Genomic DNA, 21,435 nt, shown 5'->3' on the forward strand with positions numbered 1-21,435 from the left:
CTTGACCTCCTGCCTCTTTCTTTTATACATCTCCCACTCATTTACGCTATTTCCCTGCAAAAATCGTCCAAATGCCTCTCTCTTCTCTATTCACTAATAATCTTACTTCTTCATCCCACCACTAACTACCCCTTCTAATTGGCCCGCCTCCCATGCTTCTCATGCCACAAGCATCTTTTGCGCAAGCCATCACTGCTTCCCTAAATACATCCCATTCCTCCCCCACTCCCCTTATGTCCTTTGCTCTCACCTTTTTCTATTCTGCACTCAGTCTCTCCTGGTACTTCCTCACACAAGTCTCCTTCCCAAGCTCACTTACTCTCACCACTCTCTTCACCCCAACATTCTCTCTTCTTTTCTGAAATCCTCTACCAATCTTTATTATTTACTTACTTAAGATAATGATCAGACATCCCTCCAGTTGCACCTCTTAGCACATTAACATCCAAATGTCTCTCTTTCGCATGCCTATCAATTAACACGTAATCCAATAACGCTCTCTGGCCATCTCTCCTACTTACATACGTATACTTATGCATATCTCTCTTTTTAAACCAGGTATTCCCAATCACCAGTCCTTTTTCTGCACATAAATCTACAAGCTCTTCACAATTTCCATGTACAACACTGAACACCCCATGTACACCAATTATTCCCTCAACTGCCACATTACTCACCTTTGCATTCAAATCACCCATCACTATAGCCCGGTCTCGAGCATCAAAACTACTAACACACTCATTCAGCTGTTCCCAAAACACTTGCCTCTCATGATCTTTCTTCTTATGGCCAGGTGCATATGCACCAATAATCACCCGTCTCTCTCCATCAACTTTCAGTTTTACCCATATCAATCTGGAGTTTACTTTCTTACACTATCACACACTCCCACCACTCCTGTTTCAGGTGTAGTGCTAATCCTTCCCTTGCTCTTGTCCTCTCACCAACCCCTGACTTTAATCCCAAAACATTCCCAAACCACTCTTCCCCTTTACCCTCTAGCTTCGTTTCACTCAGAGCCAAAACATCCAGGTTCCTTTCCTCAAACATACTACCTATCTCTCCTTTTTTCTCATCTTCGTTACATCCATACACATTTATACACCCTAATCTGAGCCTTCAAGGAGGATGAGCACTCCCCGCGTGACTCCTTCTGTTTCCCCTTTTAGAAAGTATAATAAGGGTTAATTATTGAAAAAATTCTGCGAAAATATAACTTTTAAATCTAAGAACCAATTCATCTATCAGTAGGCTTCATGATATTGAAATCTTAAATCTTGAACTTATAAACTTCTTTATCTATCTAAGAATATAAGTATGAAAAACATTTTCTCTCCAAAGTGGTGTCCATTGAAGCTTATGAGTTACCAGAACTCCAAAGGAGATGAAAACTCTTAGTCCTCTGCATTCTGGTACTTCTCACCCCTCACTAACCACCTGTTTGAAGATGATAGCTTACAGCTTGACATGAATCTGCTTTATAATCAATCAGCAACCTTATATATTTATCTATTTATTCATTGTTGCTGTCTCCCGCGTTAGCGAGGTAGCGCAAGGAAACAGAGGAAAGAATGACCCAACCCACCCACATACACATGTACATACATACACGTCCACACACGCACATATACATACCTATATATCTCAATGTATACATATACATAAACACACAGACATATACATATATACACATGTACATAATTCATACTGTCTGCCCTTATTCATTCCCATCGCCACCCCGCCACACATGATATAACAAACCCCCTTCCCCCGCATGTGCGCGAGGTAGCGCTAGGAAAAGACAACAAACGCCACACTTGTTCACACTCAGTCTCTAGCTGTCATGTAATAATGCACCGAAACCACAGCTCCCTTTCCATATCCAGGCCCCACACAACTTTCCATGGTTTACCGCAGACGCTTCACATACCCTAATTCAATCCATTGACAGCACATCGACCCCGGTATACCACATCGTTCCAATTCACTCTATTCCTTGCACGCCTTTCATCCTCCTGCATGTTCAGGCCCCTATCACTCAAAATCTTTTTCACTTCATCTTTCCACCTCCAATTTGGTCTCCCACTTCTCCTCGTTCCCTCCACCTCTGACACATATATCCTCTTGAATCTTTCCTCACTCATTCTCTCCATGCGACCAAACCATTTTAAAACACCCTCCTCTGCTCTCTCAACCACACTCTTTTTATTACCACACATCTCTCTTACCGTATTATTACTTACTCGATCAAACCACCTCGCACCACATATTGTCCTCAAACATCTCATTTCCAACACATCCACCCTCCTCCGCACAACTCTATCCATAGCCCACACTTCGCAACCATAAAACATTGTTGGAACCACTATTCCTTCAAACATACCCATTTTTGCTTTACGAGATAATGTTATCGACTTCCACACATTCTTCAACGCTCCCAGAACTTTTGCCCCCTCCCCCACCCTATGATTCACTTCCGCTTCCATGGTTCCATCCGCTGCCAAATCCACTCCCAGATATCTAAAACACTTCACTTCTTCCAGTTTTTCTCCATTCAAACTTACCTCCCAATTGGCTTGACCCTCAACCCTACTGTACCTAATAACCTTGCTCTTATTCACATTTACTCTCAGCTTTCTTCTTTCACACACTTTACCAAACTCAGTCACCAGCTTCTGCAGTTTCTCACATGAATCAGCCACCAGCGCTGTATCATCAGCGAACAACAACTGACTCACTTCCCAAGCTCTTTCATCCACAACAGACTGCATACTTGCCCCTCTTTCCAAAACTCTTGCATTCACATCCCTAACAACCCAATCCATAAACAAATTAAATAACCATGGAGACACCACACACCCCTGCCGCAAACCTACATTCACTGAGAACCAATCACTTTCCTCTCTTCCTACACATACACATGCCTTACATCCTCAATAAAAACTTTTCACTGCTTCTAACAACTTGCCCCCGACACCATATATTCTTAATACCTTCCACAGAGCATCTCTATCAACTCTTATCATATGCCTTCTCCAGATCCATAAATGCTACATACAAATCCATTTGCTTTTCTAAGTATTTCTCACATACATTCTTCAAAGCAAACACCTGATCCACACATCCTCTACCAATTCTGAAACCACACTGCTCTTCCCCAATCTGATGTTCTGTACATGCCTTCACCCTCTCAATCAATAACCTCCCATATAATTTATCAGGAATACTCAAAAAACTTGTACCTCTGTAATTTGAGAACTCACATTTATCCCCTTTGCCTTTGTACAATGACACTATGCAAGCATTCCGCCAATCCTCAGGTACCTCACCATGAGTCATACATACATTAAATAACCTTACCAACCAGTCAACAATACAGTCACCCCCTTTTTTAATAAATTCCACTGCAATACCATCCAAACCTGCTGCCTTGCTGGCTTTCATCTTCCACAAAGCTTTTACTACCTCTTCTCTGTTTACCAAATCATTTTCCCGAACCCTCTAACTTTGTACACCACCTTGACCAAAACATCCTATATCTGCCACTCTATCATCAAACACATTCAACAAACCTTCAAAACACTCACTCCATCTTCTCACATCACCACTACTTGTTATCACCTCCCCATTAGCCCCCTTGACTGAAGTTCCCATTTGTTCCCTTGTCTTACGCACTTTATTTACCTCCTTTCAAAACATCTTTTTATTCTCCCTAAAAATCTAATGATACTCTCTCCCCCAACTCTCATTTGCCCTCTTTTTCACCTCTTGCACCTTTCTCTTGACCTCCAGCCTCTTTCTTTTATACATCTCCCTCATTTGTATTATTTCCCTGCAAAAATTGTCCAAATGCCTCTCTCTTCTCTTTCACTAATAATCTTACTTCTTCATCCCACCATTCACTACCTTTTCTAATCTGCCCACCTCCCACGCTTCTCATGCCACAAGCATCTTTTGTGCAAGCCATCACTGCTTCCCTAAATACATACCATTCCTCCCCCACTTCCCTTACGTCCTTTGTTCTTACCTTTTTCCATTCTGTACTCAGTCTCTCCTGGTACTTCCTCACACAAGTCTCCTTCCCAAGCTCACTTACTCTCACCACTCTTTTCACCCCAACATTCTCTCTTCTTTTCTGAAAACCTCTACAAATCTTCACCTTCACCTCCACAAGATAATGATCAGCAACCTTATGCTGGGAATTTATTCTGACTGTCAGTTCAGCTTGCCTTGAAATTCTTGAACATGGACACCAAACTAATGCTGGCTACTGTCTGTTAGGAATGTTTTTTTTTCTAAAAAGAGGGATTGGAAGGGAAATATGCTTGCATGAAGTCATTCCAAAGTGTTTTTCTTTCTTAGGACTTACATTTCTCTCCAGAGTGATTTCAGCCCATGGGCCTTGATAGTATGGAAGAGGGTCAGAGAAAAATAATGTCCTCTAAAAGATGGTTATATGAAGATCTCAACTGAAAAACCAGGATATATTCACAGAGTTTCAGAGAACCACAACCAACCAAGCCCAGGAAATAAGCATAATGTTCCCTAAAAAATAAACCAAGATGTTCTATACAGAATGCCTCTAGATATATGTCCTTTAGCTAGGTCTCCACACTAACAACACACAAGTAGAAGCAAGGGGCAGTTACTGTCACTTACCCACTGTGACAGGAAGTTACAAGCCTAGTCTGTTGGCAAGATCTGCTGACCAAGAATACCTGTAATAGCGAAGGAACAAAGAATTCAGAGATGCTGCTGCATGGTATACAAACCCTTGAGAAGTAAAATTCCCAGGGGGTGAATTAGTGTCTTCATCATTCAGCAAATGTTCCAAGGCAATTGTCTCAGTGTACTTTCACCCCCACCCCTAGCCTCATACACACTAAACTTATTCCACAAAAAAGAAAAAAAAAAAAAAATACAGATTTTCCTCAAACATAAGCAACACAATTTTTCCCCTATAAAATTTCCAAACAACACAGAAATGAGGTTTCTGCTTACTATATTATACAATGTCATGAGAAATGTTCACCTTCAGAACTATTCTAATAACCTTTTTACAAAAAAGGGGTAAATTCTACATTCTTCTCCAACCAATTTTTCTCAAAAATAATTCTTTGTCAAACTTGTTCAGAGATTCCTGCATTAGTGAGGCAGTATCAGGAAAAACAAAGAAAACGCCTTATTTGCTCCCATCCATTCTTTAGCTATTATATATAATGCACCAAAACTACAGCACCATATCCAAAACGAGGCCCCAGAGACCTTTAAGTGGTTTCCCCCAGCAGTTTCATATATCACCCTTGTCAACCTCTCCTCACTTATGTTTTCTATTTGCCCATACCATTTTAGTATGTCCTCTTCAGCTCTTACTGCCATGCCTCTCTCCCAGCTTTTTTTTTAATAACTTTACCACACCACATAATAACCTTAAACATTTCATTTTCAACACATTTAACCACACTTTCTCATCTACAACCCAAGCCTCGCATCCATAAAACAATGTTGGGACTGCTATACTTTCAAACACACATTTTCATGCACCCAGATAAAGCCCTTTCTTTCTACACATCCCTTAATGCTCCCAGAACCATTGCCCCATCACCTATCCTATGATTCATCTCTTCCATGGCACCATTCACTGCATGTCCACTCTCGGATACCTAAAACACTCCATTTCCTCCAAATTTTCTTCATTCAAACTCCATCTAACCTGTTCCTCTGCCCTGATAAAACTAAAAACCTTGCTTTAGTTCACATTTACTTTCAGATTCCCCCATTTGCATCCCTGATTGAAGTAGAAACAAGATTGGATGTTAAACCAACCAGTCAGAACACACAAAACAGTGGAGGTATTTTAGGCAATTTCAGTTTTCATAGTTAATGGATAAACTAAGAGGATGTGATCAATGACATAATAGGAAATCCTGATGAGTACCAAATTGAGGAGGAATGTGTAAACATCATGACCACTCTGGTACTCCAAACATACAATGGGAATGTGTAAATGTCATTACCCTTTGGTACTCCAAATATGCAACAGGAATGTACTAACAAGAAGAAAGCACAAAAGGACTAAGTTAAAATAAGAAAAGAAGCACTTTGGAGGAAGTAAAACAAAAATAACTGCAAACCTTTAAAGATGCCACAGCTCACCCAACAAAGAAACCTACCAAGTGAATTATCAGATATAAACTACAAGCTAAAAAGTCATAGGAAACAGGAAAAAGGAGAAAAAGCCATAAATGAAGTAAAACATAACCCCAAATACTTATACCCACATGCAAAATACATATCCAGGACCACAAACTCCACTGGCCCACTTAAAACAGAAGGTAATTTTACATACTACTGCTAAGAGATGAGAGAGATTTTAAAAAGGCAGAAGAAATGTTAAAAGAAAATTGACCTGATACACTTCTTACATAGTAATCCCCCAAGTGTAAACATACCAGATATCTGCTTTCAACTACTCCTTTTGCACAATCTAACTAAAGTAAAAACTAGATTGGATGCTATGCCACTTGGTTAGAACAAACAAAAGAGTGGAGTCATTCTAAGTAATTTCAGCTATAAAATTAAATGGAAAAACTTGGAGGATGTGATCAATGAGATGTCTGACACAATGAAAACTCCAGCTGAATACCAAAATACAGGAGGAATTTGTAAACATCATGACCACTTTGGTGCTCCATACAACAGGCATGAGCAAATATCATAACCACTTTGGTACTCAAAAAATGAAACTGACATATACCCAGCAATACTAAAGCACAAAAGGTCTAAGTTACAATAAGAAAGATGAGCACTTTACACGTGAAAAAGAATGGCAGACTTTCTGAAGATGCCACAGCTCACCTAGCAAAGAAAACCTACCATGTAAATCAACAGATGTGGACCATAAACTAAAAATGTCCCATGAAACACAAGGAAAAAAAGAAAAGCCATACATGAAATAAGAAATAACCCAAAATACTTTTACTCACATGCAAAATGCATATCCAATGATCTGCTCAAAACAAAAGGTATTTTTATAGATGACTGCCAAGAGATAAGTGAGAATCTAAATAGGCAATATAAACTTGTATTAGGTCAGCCAAGAACAACATTAAAGATAACTGACCTAAAAGACTTCTTCCTAGACAATAATTCCCAAAAAAAAGATTCTAAGAGGGCCACTGAGAGAAAGCCCAAGCACTAAGCTTCAGGCGGGCCAGTTTCATTGAACTTGGCCTTCGTGCATAATTGCAAGACACCTCTTGCCTGAGCATTGAATATCCTCTGGAAGAAACTTTCCCAAGAGTATGAAAGCGTCCCACGCTGCCACACTCCACAAAGGTGGAAACAAAGCAATCCCAAAATAACAGTGACAGATAGCATTACTACAGCACATCAATGAAATCTCCAAAAGAGTCCTATGAGGCAAGATGGCTAAATTTATAGAAGTGAACAAGCTATATAGCCCAAGATAAAATGGTTTCAGGGCTGGAAGATCTTGCTTCTCTCAGCTGCTTGACCATAATGATAAGATTGTTGAAGAACTGGAAAACAAATAAATGCGATATGAGTCAAAAAGATTTTGCAGAAGCATTTGGCAAATGTGACCATGGTGTCACACCACATCAAATGGGAAAGATGGGAACAGCCAGGAAAATATGGAGATGATACACAACTTTTTAAATAGTATATCACAACACATAGCGGGGGGCAAGAAACCCTCCCCTCCCTGTATTTTAACTTTCTAAAAGGGGAAACAGAAGAAGGAGTCACCCGAGGAGTGCTCATCCTCCTCGAAGGCTCAGATTGGGGTGTATAAATGTGTGTGGATGTAACCAAGATGAGAAAAAAGGAGAGATAGGTAGTATGTTTTGAGGAAAGGAACCTGGATGTTTTGGCTCTGAGTGAAATGAAGCTAAAGGGAAAAGGGGAAGAGTGGTTTGGGAATGTCTTGGGAATAAAGTCAGGGGTTAGTGAGAGGACAAGAGCAATGGAAGGAGTAGCACTACTCCTGGATCAGGAGTTGTGGGAGTATGTGATAGAGTGTAAGAAAGTAAATTCTAGAGTGATATGGGTAAAACTGAAAGTTGATGGAGAGAGACGGGTGATCATTGGTGCATATGCACCTAGGCATGAGAAGAAAGATCATGAGAGGCAAGTGTTTTGGGAGCAGCTGAATGAGTGTGTTAGTGGTTTTGATGCACGAGACCGGGTTATAGTGATGGGTGATTTGAATGCAAAGGTGAGTAATGTGGCAGTTGAGGGAATAATTGGTATACATGGAGTGTTCAGTGGTGTAAATGGAAATGGTGAAGAGCTTGTAGATTTATGTGCTGAAAGAGGACTGGTGATTGGGAATACCTGGTTTAAAAAGCGAGATATACATAAGTATAAGTATGTAAGTAGGAGAGATGGCCAGAGAGCGTTACTGGATTACATGTTAATTGATAGACGCACGAGAGAGACTTTTGGATGTTAATGTGCTGAGGTGCAACTGGAGGGATGTCTGATCATTATCTTGTGGAGGCGAAGGTGAAGATTTGTGGGGGTTTTCAGAAAAGAAGAGAGAATGTTGGGGTGAAGAGAGTGGTGAGAGTAAGTGAGCTTGGGAAGGAGACATGTGTGAGGAAGTACCAGGAGAGACTGAGTACAGAATGGAAAAGGGTGAGAACAAAGGAGGTAAGGGGAGTGGGGGAGGAATGGGATGTATTTAGGGAAGCAGTGATGGCTTGCGGAAAAGATACTTGTGGCATGAGAAGTGTGGGAGGTGGGTTGATTAGAAAAGGTAATGAGTGGTGGAATGAAGAAGTAAGATTATTAGTGAAAGAGAAGAGAGAGGCATTTGAACGATTTTTGCTGGGAAAGGGTGCAAATGAGTGGGAGAGGTATAAAAGAAAGAGGCAGGAGGTAAAGAGAAAGGTGCAAGAGGTGAAAAAGAGGGCAAATGAGAGTTGGGGTGAGAGTGTATCATTAAATTTCAGGGAGAATAAAAAGATGTTTTGGAAGGAGGTAAATAAAGTGCGTAAGACAAGGGAGCAAATGGGAACTTCAGTGAAGGGGGCTAATGGGGAGGTGATAACAAGTAGTGGTGATGTGAGAAGGAGATGGAGTGAGTATTTTGAAGGTCTGTTGAATGTGTTTGATGATCGAGTGGCAGATATAGGGTGTTTTGGTCGAGGTGGTGTGCAAAGTGAGAGGGTTAGGGAAAATGATTTGGTAAATAGAGAAGAGGTAGTAAAAGCTTTACGGAAGATGAAAGCCGGGAAAGCAGCAGGTTTGGATGGTATTGCAGTGGAATTTATTAAAAAGGGGGTGACTGTATTGTTGATTGGTTGGTAAGGTTATTTAATGTATGTATGATTCATGGTGAGGTGCCTGAGGATTGGCGGAATGCTTGCATAGTGCCACTGTACAAATGCAAAGGGGATAAGAGTGAGTGCTCAAATTACAGAGGTATAAGTTTGTTGAGTATTCCTGGGAAATTATATGGGAGGGTATTGATTGAGAGGGTGAAGGCATGTACAGGGCATCAGATTGGGGAAGAGCAGTGTGGTTTCAGAAGTGGTAGAGGATGTGTGGATCAGGTGTTTGCTTTCAAGAATGTATGTGTGAAATACTTAGAAAAACAAATGGATTTGTATGTAGCATTTATGGATCTGGAGAAGGCATATGATAGAGTTGATAGAGATGCTCTGTGGAAGGTTTTAAGAATATATGGTGTGGGAGGCAAGTTGTTAGAAGCAGTGAAAAGTTTTTATCGAGGATGTAAGGCACGTGTACGTGTAGGAAGAGAGGAAAGTGATTGGTTCTCAGTGAATGTAGGTTTGCGGCAGCAGTGTGTGATGTCTCCATGGTTGTTTAATTTGTTTATGGATGGGGTTGTTAGGGAGGTGAATGCAAGAGTTTTGGAAAGAGGGGCAAGTATGCAGTCTGTTGTGGATGAGAGAGCTTGGGAAGTGAGTCAGTTGTTGTTCGCTGATGATACAGCGCTGGTGGCCGATTCATGTAAGAAACTGCAGAAGCTGGTGACTGAGTTTGGTAAAGTGTGTGAAAGAAGAAAGTTAAGAGTAAATGTGAATAAGAGCAAGGTTATTAGGTACAGTAGGGTTGAGGGTCAAGTCAATTGGGAGGTAAGTTTGAATGGAGAAAAACTGGAGGAGGTAAAGTGTTTTAGATATCTGGGAGTGGATCTGGCATCGGATGGAACCATGGAAGCGGAAGTGAATCATAGGGTGGGGGAGGGGGCGAAAATTCTGGGAGCCTTGAAGAATGTTCGGAAGTCGAGAACATTATTTCGGAAAGCAAAAATGGGTATGTTTGAAGGAATAGTGGTTCCAACAATGTTGTATGGTTGCGAGGCGTGGGCTAAGGATAGAGTTGTGCACAGGAGGGTGGTTGTGCTGGAAATGAGATGTTTGAGGACAATATGTGGTGTGAGGTGGTTTGATCGAGTAAGTAATGTAAGGGTGAGAGATGTGTGGAAATAAAAAGAGTGTGGTTGAGAGAGCAGAAGAGGGTGTTTTGAAATGGTTTGATCACATGGAGAGAATGAGTGGGGAAAGATTGACCTAGAGGATATATGTGTCAGAGGTGGAGGGAATGAGAAGTGGGAGACCAAATTGGAGGTGGAAAGATGGAGTGAAAAAGATTTTGAGTGATCAGGGCCTGAACATGCAGGAGGGTGAAAGGCGTGCAAGGAATAGAGTGAATTGGAACTATGTGGTATACCGGGGTCGACGTGCTGTCAATGGATTGAACCAGGGCATGTGAAGCGTCTGGGGTAAACCATGCAAAGTGTGTGGGGCCTGGATGTGGAAAGGGAGCTGTGGTTTCGGTGCATTATTACATGACAGCTAGAGACTGAGTGTGAACAAATGGGGCTTTTGGTGTCTTTCCTAGCGCTACCTCGCACACATGAGGGGGGAGGGGGTTGTTATTCCATGTGGGGCGGGGTGGCGATGGGAACAAATAAAGGCAGACAGTATGAATTATGTACATGTGTATATATGTATATGTCCGTGTGTGTATATATATGTGTACATTGAGATGTATAGGTATGTATATTTGCATGTGTGGATGTATATACATGTGTATGTGGGCGGGTTGGGCCATTCTTTCGTCTGTTTCCTTGCGCTACCTCGCTAACGCGGGAGACAGTGACAAAGCAAATAAAAATATATATAGTTGTAAATCATGCCATCTCTAATGCCTCCCCAGTAAAAAGTTCAGTCCCCAAAGGAAGTGTGCTTACACCTCTCTTGTTCATCATTCTTATCACACTGACATAAACTTAAACATGAGCCTCATTTTCATATTGTCCTTTCTAGGTGTTACAAGAATATGTATGAAAATCACATCAGTAGATGTTGCCAAAAGGCTACAAAGACATGCAAATGAAGTCTTTCAATGGGCAACTGAAAAAATTATTCTTTTCAATGGGTAAGAGCTTCAACTCCTATGGTATAGGGAAAATTAAATAAAAAAACAACATAGAATACTGGACAGAAACAAATACTACCATAAACTACTTAAGTACTGTGAAAGACCTTGAAGTAATAATATGTAATGACCTAACCTTCAGCAAATGCAACAAAACACTGGTTGCCTTATGCAGAAAGATGGCAAACTAGATCCTATGGACCATCCAGAAAAGGAATGAAAAACCATTTATGATATCATCTAAGGCAGTAATTCTTTCACATATCGAATACTGTTGCATTCTAACATCATCTTACACAGCAGATGAACTTTCAGACTAGAAAGCACCTCAGGATCTTTTACAGCCCACAGAAATGTGACAAAAGAACTAAATTACTTGAAATGACTGAAATCTCTGAGGCTATACTCCCTGAAATGCAGATTGCAGGGATGTATCATCATCTATCATTTATATCTATCATACTTGATCGCTGCTTCCCGTGTCAGCGAGGTAGCGCCAGGAAACAGATGAAGAACAGCCTACCCACTCAAACGCACATATACACACATAAACACCCACACATGCACATATACCTACATATTCATATCAACATATACCTATATATAAATACACAGACAAACGCGGGAGACTGCGACAAAGCAAAATAAATAAAATAAATACATATACACACATGTACATATTAATACCGGCTTGCCTTCATCCATTCCAAGCAGTAACCTGCCCCACAGGAAACAGCATTGCTACCCCCTGCTTCAGCAAGGTAGCGCCAGGAAAACAAACAAAAAAAGCCACATTCATTCACTCTCTGTCTCTAGCTGTCATGTGTAATGCACTGAAACCACAGCTCCCTATCGACATCCACACCCCACAGACCTTTCCATGGTTTACCCAAGACATTTCACATGCCCTGGTTCAGATCACTGACGGCATGTTCACCCTAGTATGTCACATCGTTCCAATTCACTTTATTCCTTGCAAGCATCTCAATCTTTTGTATGTTGAGGCCCTGATCACTCAAAATCTTTTTTTGGTCTCCCACCTCTTGTTCCCGCCACCTCTAACATATATCCTCTTTGTCAATCTTTCCTTACTCATTCTCTCCATGTGTCCAAACCATTTCAACACATCCTCTTCTGCACTCACAACAACTTTCTTTTCATTTCTACACATCTCTCTTACCCTTTCATTACTCACTCAATCAAACCATCTCACACCACATATTGTCCTCAAACATTTAATTTCCAACACATCCATCCTCCTCCATACAACCCTATCCATAGCCCATGCCTTGCAACCATGTAATATTGTTGGAATTACTATCCCTTCAAACATAACCATTTCTGCTCTCCTTCCACACATTCTTCATTGCTCCCAGAACCTTCGCCCCCTCCCCCAACCTGTGACTCACTTCCGCTTTCATGGTTCCATTCGCAGCTAAGTCCACTCCCAGATATCTAAAACACTTCACTTCCTCCAATTTTTCTCCATTCCAACTTACATCCAATGAACTTGTCCCTCAACCCTGCTGAACCTAATAACCTTGCTCTTATTCACATTTTATCTCAACTTTCTCCTTTCAAACACTTCTCCAAACTCAGTCACCAACTTCTGCAGTTTATTACTCGAATACAGCCGCCAAAGCTGTATCATTGGCAAACAAATGACTCACTTCCCAGGCCCTCTCATCCCCAACAGACTGCATATTCACCCCTCTCTCCAAAACTCATGCATTTGCCTCCCCAACCACCCAATCCATAAACAAATTAAACAACCATGGGGACATCTCACACCACTACCACAGACCAACCTTCATTGGGAACCAATCCTTCTCCTCTCTTCCTCCTCGCACACATGACTTACACCCTTGATAAAAACTTTTCACTACTTCTAGCAGCTTATCTTCCACACCATATACTCTTAATACTTTCCACACCATATACTCTTAATACCTTCCACACAATATACTCTAAATACCTTCCACAAAGCATCTCTATCAACCCTATCATATGCCTTCTCCAGATCCGTAAATGCTACATACAAATCCATCTGTTTTTCGAGGTATTTCTCACACATTCTTCAAAGCAAACACCTGACCCACACAATCTCTACCACTTCTGAAACCACACTGCTTTTCTCCAATCTGATGCTCTGTACATGTCTTCACCCACTCATCATTACCCTCCCATACAATTTCCCAGGAATACTCAACAAACTTATGCCTCTGTAGTTTGAACACGTAACTTTATCCTCTTTGCCCTTATACAATGGCACTATGCATGCATTCCGCCAATTCTCAGGCACTTCACCATGTTCCATACATACACTGAATATCCATACCAACCAATCAACAACAGTCACCCCCTTTCTTAAAAAATTCAACTGCAATACCATCTAATCCCACTGCCTTGCCCAATTTCATCTTATGCAAAGCTTCCATGACCTCTCCTCTCTTAACCAAACCATTCTCCATGACCCTCTCACTTCACACACCACCCTGATCAAAACGCCCTACATCTGCCACTCTTATCATCACACACATCACAAATCTTCAAAACACTCACTCCATCTTCTCACTTCTGTTATCACTTCACCCCTTGTCTTCTTTACTGATGTTCCAATATGTTCTCTTGTCTTATGCATGTTATTTACCTCCCCAAACATCTTTGTAATCTCCCTAAAGTCTAATGATACTCTCTCACCTCAAGTCTTATTTACCCTTGCACCTTCCTCTTGACCTCCTGCCGCTTTCTGTTATACATCTCCCAGTCATTTGCACTACTTCCCTATAAAAATCATCCAAATGCCTCACTCTTCTCTTTCACTAACAACTTTTTCATCCCACTCACTACCGTTTCTAATCTGCCCACCTCCCACCTTTCTCATGCCACATGCATCTTTTGCACAAGCCATCACTGCTTCCCATTCCCCTCACATCATCTGCTCTCACCTTTTGCCATTCTACACTCAATCTCTCCTGATACTTCCTCACACAAGTCTCCTTTCCAAGCTCGCATATTCTCACCACACTTTTCTCCCCAACATTTTCTCTTCTTTTTTGAAAACCTCTACAAATCTTCACCTTTGCCTCTCTTTTACACACCTATCAATTATCACATGATCTAATAAAGCCCTTTGATCATCTCTCCTACTCACATATGCATACTTATGTATACCTCTTCAAACCAGGTATTCCCAATCATCAGTCTTTTTCAGCAAACAAATCCACAAGCTTTTCACCATTTCCATTCACAACACTGAATACTCCACGTACACCAGTCATAACCTCATTGCCACATTACTCACTTTTGCATCTAAATCACCCTATCACTATAAACTGGTCTCATGCATCAAAGCTGCTGACACTCAAAATTCAGCTGCTCCCAAAACACATGCCTCTCATGCTCTTTCTTTTCATGACCAGGTACATAAGCACCAACAATCACCCCTCTCTCCATCCACTTTCAGTTTTACCTACATCAATCTAAAATCTGTTTTCTTAACCCTATCATACATTCCCATAACTCCTACTTCAGGAGTGGTGCTACTCCTTCCTTAGCTTTTATCCTCTTACAACCCCTGACTTTACACCAAGACTTTTCCAAATCATTCTTCCACTTTACCCTACAGCTTCGTTTCACTGAGAGCCAGAACATCCAGGTTTCTTTCCTCGAACATATTACCTTTCTCTCCTTTCTTCTCATCTTGGTTACATGCACACACATTCAGACACCCTAATCATCATCTATACCAGCAAAATCCTATAATCCTTAATATCTATCTCTCTGACACCTGTTCACTCCAGGAACTCCCATCAAGGGGTGGCTATGGCAAAAAAAGTCTCCACTTATCCCTGTCCTTACATGCCTTCCTTGCATACAACATTCCATGCATTCTTCCTCTGTTCCTCTCCCTCCAGTATTCCTCTAACCTATTTGCCCCTGTCACAGGTGGTCTTCCACTCACACCAACCCCTTTAACTGTACTATTATACATTTTCCTTGTAAACTCCCAGTCTTACATTCTTTCCACATGCCTATACTACCTCAAGTATTACTTTTCATCCACTCTACCACTCCACAATTCATTCCCTTTGCATTCCTTGCCATACCACATCTCTCATACACCTTTTCATTTCTTTCTTCATTCCATCTTGTCACACCACATGCTCTTCTCAAATAGCTCACTTCCACAGCCTGAATTCTTGACCTCTGCCTCATTTCACCTCCATAAATGGTGATAACTGTCAATACTATATGTGCATCACAAGGTTCAAGATGCACGCCCCTACAATTCCTCCATCCTATTCCACCACCCTTTCAAAGCATACACTGGGGCAACTACTCATGAACTTCAGCTCTGTATCAAGTCATATAATTTGTTTGAACAAGTATGTTATTTCAACACCTATTTCTTTCATTACATAATGGAAAAAAGAAAATCTAAAGATCTCATTTTCTGGTGTTTAAGCCTTGAGCAGGTAGGCAAGGGATACTTATGTTGATCTAAATGTAGAGGCCAAGGGTCTTGCCTGCTAAAGGGTTAAGGGAAAAAAGCATGTTAGGAGAGGCTATGTTTCTTCATATCAAATGCGGATGTATGGACACACACTAAGCAAACGTAATAGTGTTCACACTCATGTTAAACAAACAACTATCCTAATATATGTTAACAATAGAAAGAGTGTTTAATAGTCTCCTACTATTTCTGACATCCTCACATAAAGTATTCTATGCTGTTCTATGTATTACTTGAACATAAAAAGGATTTTCATTTAATGATAAAATAAAGGGGAAATACAAACACAAACATAAATTTTTGTTGTTGACATATATGGATAATATATGGAACAAACCTGCCACAGAATTATTAAAACCATTGGTGCTAGTGGAACAGGGTTCTACTAACAGCAACTAATCCATTAATATGAATTTTGCTGATAATGACAAATCATTTTGGCTTAGCCTCCAAAGTAAATAATTTGCAAAACCTATGAAAATACATAATGGGTTCAAAAACCAATATGCTAAGGGTCAGAGGGCTGCCTCAGCCAACTTCCCCTTTTAAGAGATGATATGAAATGCATTCAGGGATTATCTCCAGGTTTGGTTATGAACTTATTAATGAGGCTGAAATAAATGAAATGAAGAAAGTGACATTAAATTCACAAGAAGCCAACCATACTCCAGTTATGTATCCACAGAGGTATCCATAGATGCAGTATGGAAATGAAAATATGTTACTGAGAAATAATGTTGTGGTCTCATCAACAAAGAATATGTTGACACCATTGTTCGTACATTAACTAATCAATTGCCTATACTTATGCTTCCTTCAATTTTTGCCCTAACTCCACCTCAAAATTTTCCCTACAGATATACATGAATCTCAAAAACAAATGAAATCATAAGTGCTGGAATCCAGATTTCCACAAATCCAAAGAAAATGTTCACTGTTAGTCATTTCTGTATTTTCCGTCTCTATTCCCTCCACCACCTGCTAACTATGCTGAGAAATAAGATGTTTTCACTCCCAAAAGATGACCAAATACAACAGTCAACAAGGATAAAATACAAAAGCAGTAAGACAGAAAGGAAAGGTCTAATGGGCCTGATTCTGGATAGAGGGCTGTGGTTTTGATGCATTACATTACAACTAAAAGATTGATGTGGGTGAATGAGGTCTTTTCTCCATCTGCTCCAGGAGCTACCTTGCCTAATGTGGAAAATTGAGAACAATTATGAAAGAAGAATGACCATATGAATGTTCTCACATGGTAAGAGGAACAAAGTCAACATGATATAGAAATTATATTAATTATGACACAAGAACTCTGATTTTTTAACAAAATGATGAACAATACACATACTGAATATATAAGTACTCACTGGGCCTCAGGGTAATATGCTTTGATCTTGTAAAGTTCTGTCTCATTATCAAAGGTCATCAGAGGGACATTAAACTTGGATGCCACACGCAAATGGGACACAGGCTTACAAGGATGAGCATATATAATGCGGGAAGGATCCACTCCAATCTGTAACACCTTCTGAATTTCTGCCTAGGTAACACAAAAATTATTTATGTAAGAAATTTGTTACATGATAAACATACGCTTGCCAGCAATACGAGTATAACAAATAATTGTTATCTGTCAATTTAATCACAATATAAAATTCACTTACTTCTCACCAATTTCACATTAAATAACCAAAGCCATACCTTTGATGCACAATCAAAACCTATTCCTAAGGCAGCCAGAATCTCTAAGACCATTGGATTATCATTGCACTTCACAGCTGTTGAAAAAATAAAAGTTAAGATGAACAGAAAGAAAAAGTAGAGTAGATCAAGGAACATAATTCAATAATCTTGAATGTAAATAAAGTACAGATGATATGACTCATTAGAAATATCTATTTATCTGGATGTTAATGTGCTGAGAGGTGCAACTGAAGGGATGTCTGATCATTATCTTGTAGAGGTGATGGAGAAGATATGTAGAGGTTTTCAGAAAATAAGAGGGAATGTTGGGGTGAAGAGAGTGGTGAAAGTAAGCAAGCTTGGGAAGGAGACTTGGGTGAGGAAGTACCAGGAGAGCCTGAGCGTAGAATGGAAAAGGGTGAGAGAAAAGGACATAAGGGGGGTGGGGGAGGAATGGGATGTATGTAGGGAAGAAGTGATAGCTTGCACAAAAGATGCTTGTGGCATGAGAAGCATGGGAGGTGGGCAGATTAGAAAGGGTTGTGAGTGGTGGGATGAAGAAGTAAGATTATTAGTGAAAGAGAAGAAAGAAAGGCATTTGGAAGATTTTTGCAGGGAAATAGTGCAAATGACTGGGAGATGTATAAAAGAAAGAGGCAGAAGGTCAAGAGAAAGGTGCAAGAGGCAAAAAAAGAGGGCAAATGAGAGTTGGGGTGAGAAAGTATCATTAAATTTTAGGGAGAATAAAAAGATGTTTTGGAGGGAGGTAAATAAAGTGCGTAAGACAAAAGAACAAATGGGAACATCGGTGAAGGGGGCTAATGGGGAGGTAATAACAAGTACTGGTGAATGTGAGAAGGAGATGGAGTGAGTGTTTTGAAGGTTTGATGAATGTGTTAGATGATAGAGTGGCAGATATAGGGTGTCTTGGTCGAGGTGGAGTGCAAAGTGAGAGGGTCAAGGAGAATGATTTGGTAAACAGAAAAGAGGTAGTGAAGGCTTTGCAGAAGATAAAAGTCAGCAAGGTGGTGGGTTTGGATGGTATTGCAGTGGAATTTATTAAAAAAGGGATGACTGTGTCTTGACTGGTTGGTAAGGATATCTAAGGTATGTATGGCTCATGGTGAGGTGCCTGAGGATTGGCAGAATGCATGCAAAGTGCCATTGTACAAAGGCAAAGGGGATAAAGGTGAGTGTTCAAATTACAAAGGTATAAGTTTGTTGAGTATTCCTGGGAAATTATATGGGAGGGTATTGATTGAGGGGGGTGAAGGCATGTACAGATCATCAGATTGGGGAAGAGCAGTGTGGTTTCAGAAGTGGCAGTGGATGTGTGGATCAGGTGTTTGCTTTGAAGAATGTATGTGAGAAATACTTAGAAAAACAAATGGATTAGTAAGTAGCATTTATGGATCTGGAGAAGGCATATGATAGAATTCATAGAGATGCTCTGTGGAAGGTATTAAGAATATATGGTGTGGGAGGCAAGTTGCTAAAAGCAGTGAAAAGCTTTTATTGAGGATGTAAGGCATGTGTACGAGTAAGAAGAGAAGAAAGTGATTGGTTCTCAGTGAATGTTGGTTTGCAGCAGGGTTGCGTGATGTATCCATGGTTGTTTAATTTGTTTATGGATGGGTTGTTAGGGAGGTGAATGCAAGTTTTGGAAAGGGGCATGTATGCAGTCTGTTGTGGATGAGAGTCAGTTGATGTTCGCTGATGATACAGCACTGGTGGTTGATTCGGGTGAGAAACTGTAGAAGCTGGTGAATGAGTTTGGTAAAGTGTGTGAAAGAAGAAAGCTGAGAGTAAATGTGAATAAGAGCAAGGTTATTAGGTACAGTAGGGTTGAGGGACAAGTCAATTGCGAGGTAAGTTTGAACGGAGAAATACTGGAGAAAGTGAAGTGTTTTAGATATCTGGGAGTGGATTTGGCAGCGGATGGAACCATGGAAGCGGAGTGAGTCACAGGGTGAGGGAGGGGGCGAAAGTTCTGGTAGCGATGAAAAATGTGTGGAAGTCGAGAACATTATCTTGGAAAGCAAAAATGGGTACGTTTGAAGGATTAGTGGTTCCAACAATGTTATGTGGTTGCGAGGTGTGGGTTATAGATAGGGTTGTGTGAAGGAGGGTGGATGTGTTGGAAATGAGATGTTTGAGGACAATATGTGGTGTGAGGTGGTTTGATCAAATAAGTAATGAAAGGGTTAGAGAGATGTGTGGTAACAAAAAGAGTGTGGTTGAGAGAGCAGAAGAGGGTGTTTTGAAATGCTTTGGCCACATGTGGAGAAAGAGTGAGGAAAGATTGACAAAGAGGGTATATGTATTAGAGGTGGAGGGAACGAGGAGAAGTGGGAGACCAAATTGGAGGTGGAAGGATGGAGTGAAAAAGATTTTGAATAATCAGGGCCTGAACATGCAGGAGGATTAAAGGCGTGCAAGGAATAGAATGAATTGGAACGATGTGGTACACCAGGGTCGACGTGCTGTCAATGGATTGAATTAGGGTATGTGAAGCATCTAGGGTAAACCATGGAAAGTTTTGTGGGGCCTGGATGTGGAAATGGAGCTGTGGTTTCGGTGCATTATACACGACAGCTAGTGACTGAGTGTGAACGAATGTGGCCTTAGTTGTCTTTTCCTAGCGCTACCTTGCGCACAAGCAGGGGGAGGGGGATGTCATTTCATGTGTAGCAGGGTGGTGACGGGAATGAATAAAGGCAGCAAGTATGAATTATGTACATGTGTATATATTGTACATATGTATATGTCTGTGAATGTATATATATGTATACAATGAAATGTATAGGTATGTATATGTCCATGTGTGGATGTGTATGTATATACATGTGTATGTGGGTGGGTTGGGCCATTCTTTCATCTGTTTCCTTGCACTACCTTGCAAGAATAACTGGATGACATAACATGAAATCAAGAAACTTAAAGAAACAGATGTAGCAAAGTATTTTATAGTATGAGAGTGGTATAAGTATAGTATATGATAGTATCAAATATAGCATAGTGTAGTATAAAATATAGTTAATACCATTATCAAACACGTTTAATACCCCTTCAAAGTACTCACTCCATCTCCTCTTCACGTCATTTCTACAGGTTACCACTTCCCCATTTGCACCTCTCACTGATGACCTTATTTGTCCTTTTTTTTTAATCACAGTATTAAACCTCTTCAAAAACATTTTCTTAACTTTCCTGAAGTTAGCCGATTCTTGCTCTCCCAAACTCTCATTTTGCCCTTTTTTTCAGCTCCTGCTGCTTTCCAAAACACATGTACCTCTTCCTAACAAATATCATCCATACACCTCTCCTTTCTCCTTTGCAAGCAACTTAACTTTCTCATCCTACCACTTACTGTCCTCCCCATCTGTCCAACTCCTAAGTTCAATATGCCAAATATGCATAAGTAAGCAGTGCTTCCTTAAATACCTCTCATTCCAAACTCACACTCTTTAGTTTCATATATTCCCACCTTCAGCAATTTTACACTCAATCTCTCCTGGCATCACTTCTCACAAGCTTCTTTTCTAAGCTCACTCTCATAACCATCTTTCTTCCTTCTTTTCCTCTAGCCTCTATAAAACCTCAACCTCATCTTTACTAAGTAATGATCAAATATCCCACCAGCTAAACCTCTCAAATTATTCACATCCAAGAGTCTCTCCTTTGCATGACCATCAATCAGCACATAGTCCAATAATGCCCCTTTAACATCATTCCTTGTAACTCATGTAAGCTTATGTATACACCAGATATTCCCAACCACAAATCCTTTTTCAGTG

The 21,435-nt window shown here is 40.4% G+C and overlaps 1 protein-coding gene across 1 annotated transcript in view; it reads right to left on the reverse strand.

Moving 5' to 3' along the window:
• LOC139755491 (ornithine decarboxylase-like) overlaps window positions 1-21,435 on the reverse strand; it is an 83,549-nt gene that overhangs the window by 43,647 nt on the left and 18,467 nt on the right. Inside the window, exons 2-3 of the mRNA XM_071673828.1 lie at window positions 17,657-17,734; window positions 17,323-17,495 (exon numbers count right to left, since the gene is read on the reverse strand). Of these exons, the coding sequence (XP_071529929.1) occupies window positions 17,323-17,495; window positions 17,657-17,710 (227 nt within the window). The 5' untranslated portion in view covers window positions 17,711-17,734. The remainder of the gene's footprint in view (window positions 1-17,322; window positions 17,496-17,656; window positions 17,735-21,435) is intronic.

This window comes from Panulirus ornatus, chromosome 19 (assembly GCF_036320965.1).
Source record: "Panulirus ornatus isolate Po-2019 chromosome 19, ASM3632096v1, whole genome shotgun sequence".
In the NCBI taxonomy this organism is placed as follows: domain Eukaryota; kingdom Metazoa; phylum Arthropoda; class Malacostraca; order Decapoda; family Palinuridae; genus Panulirus; species Panulirus ornatus.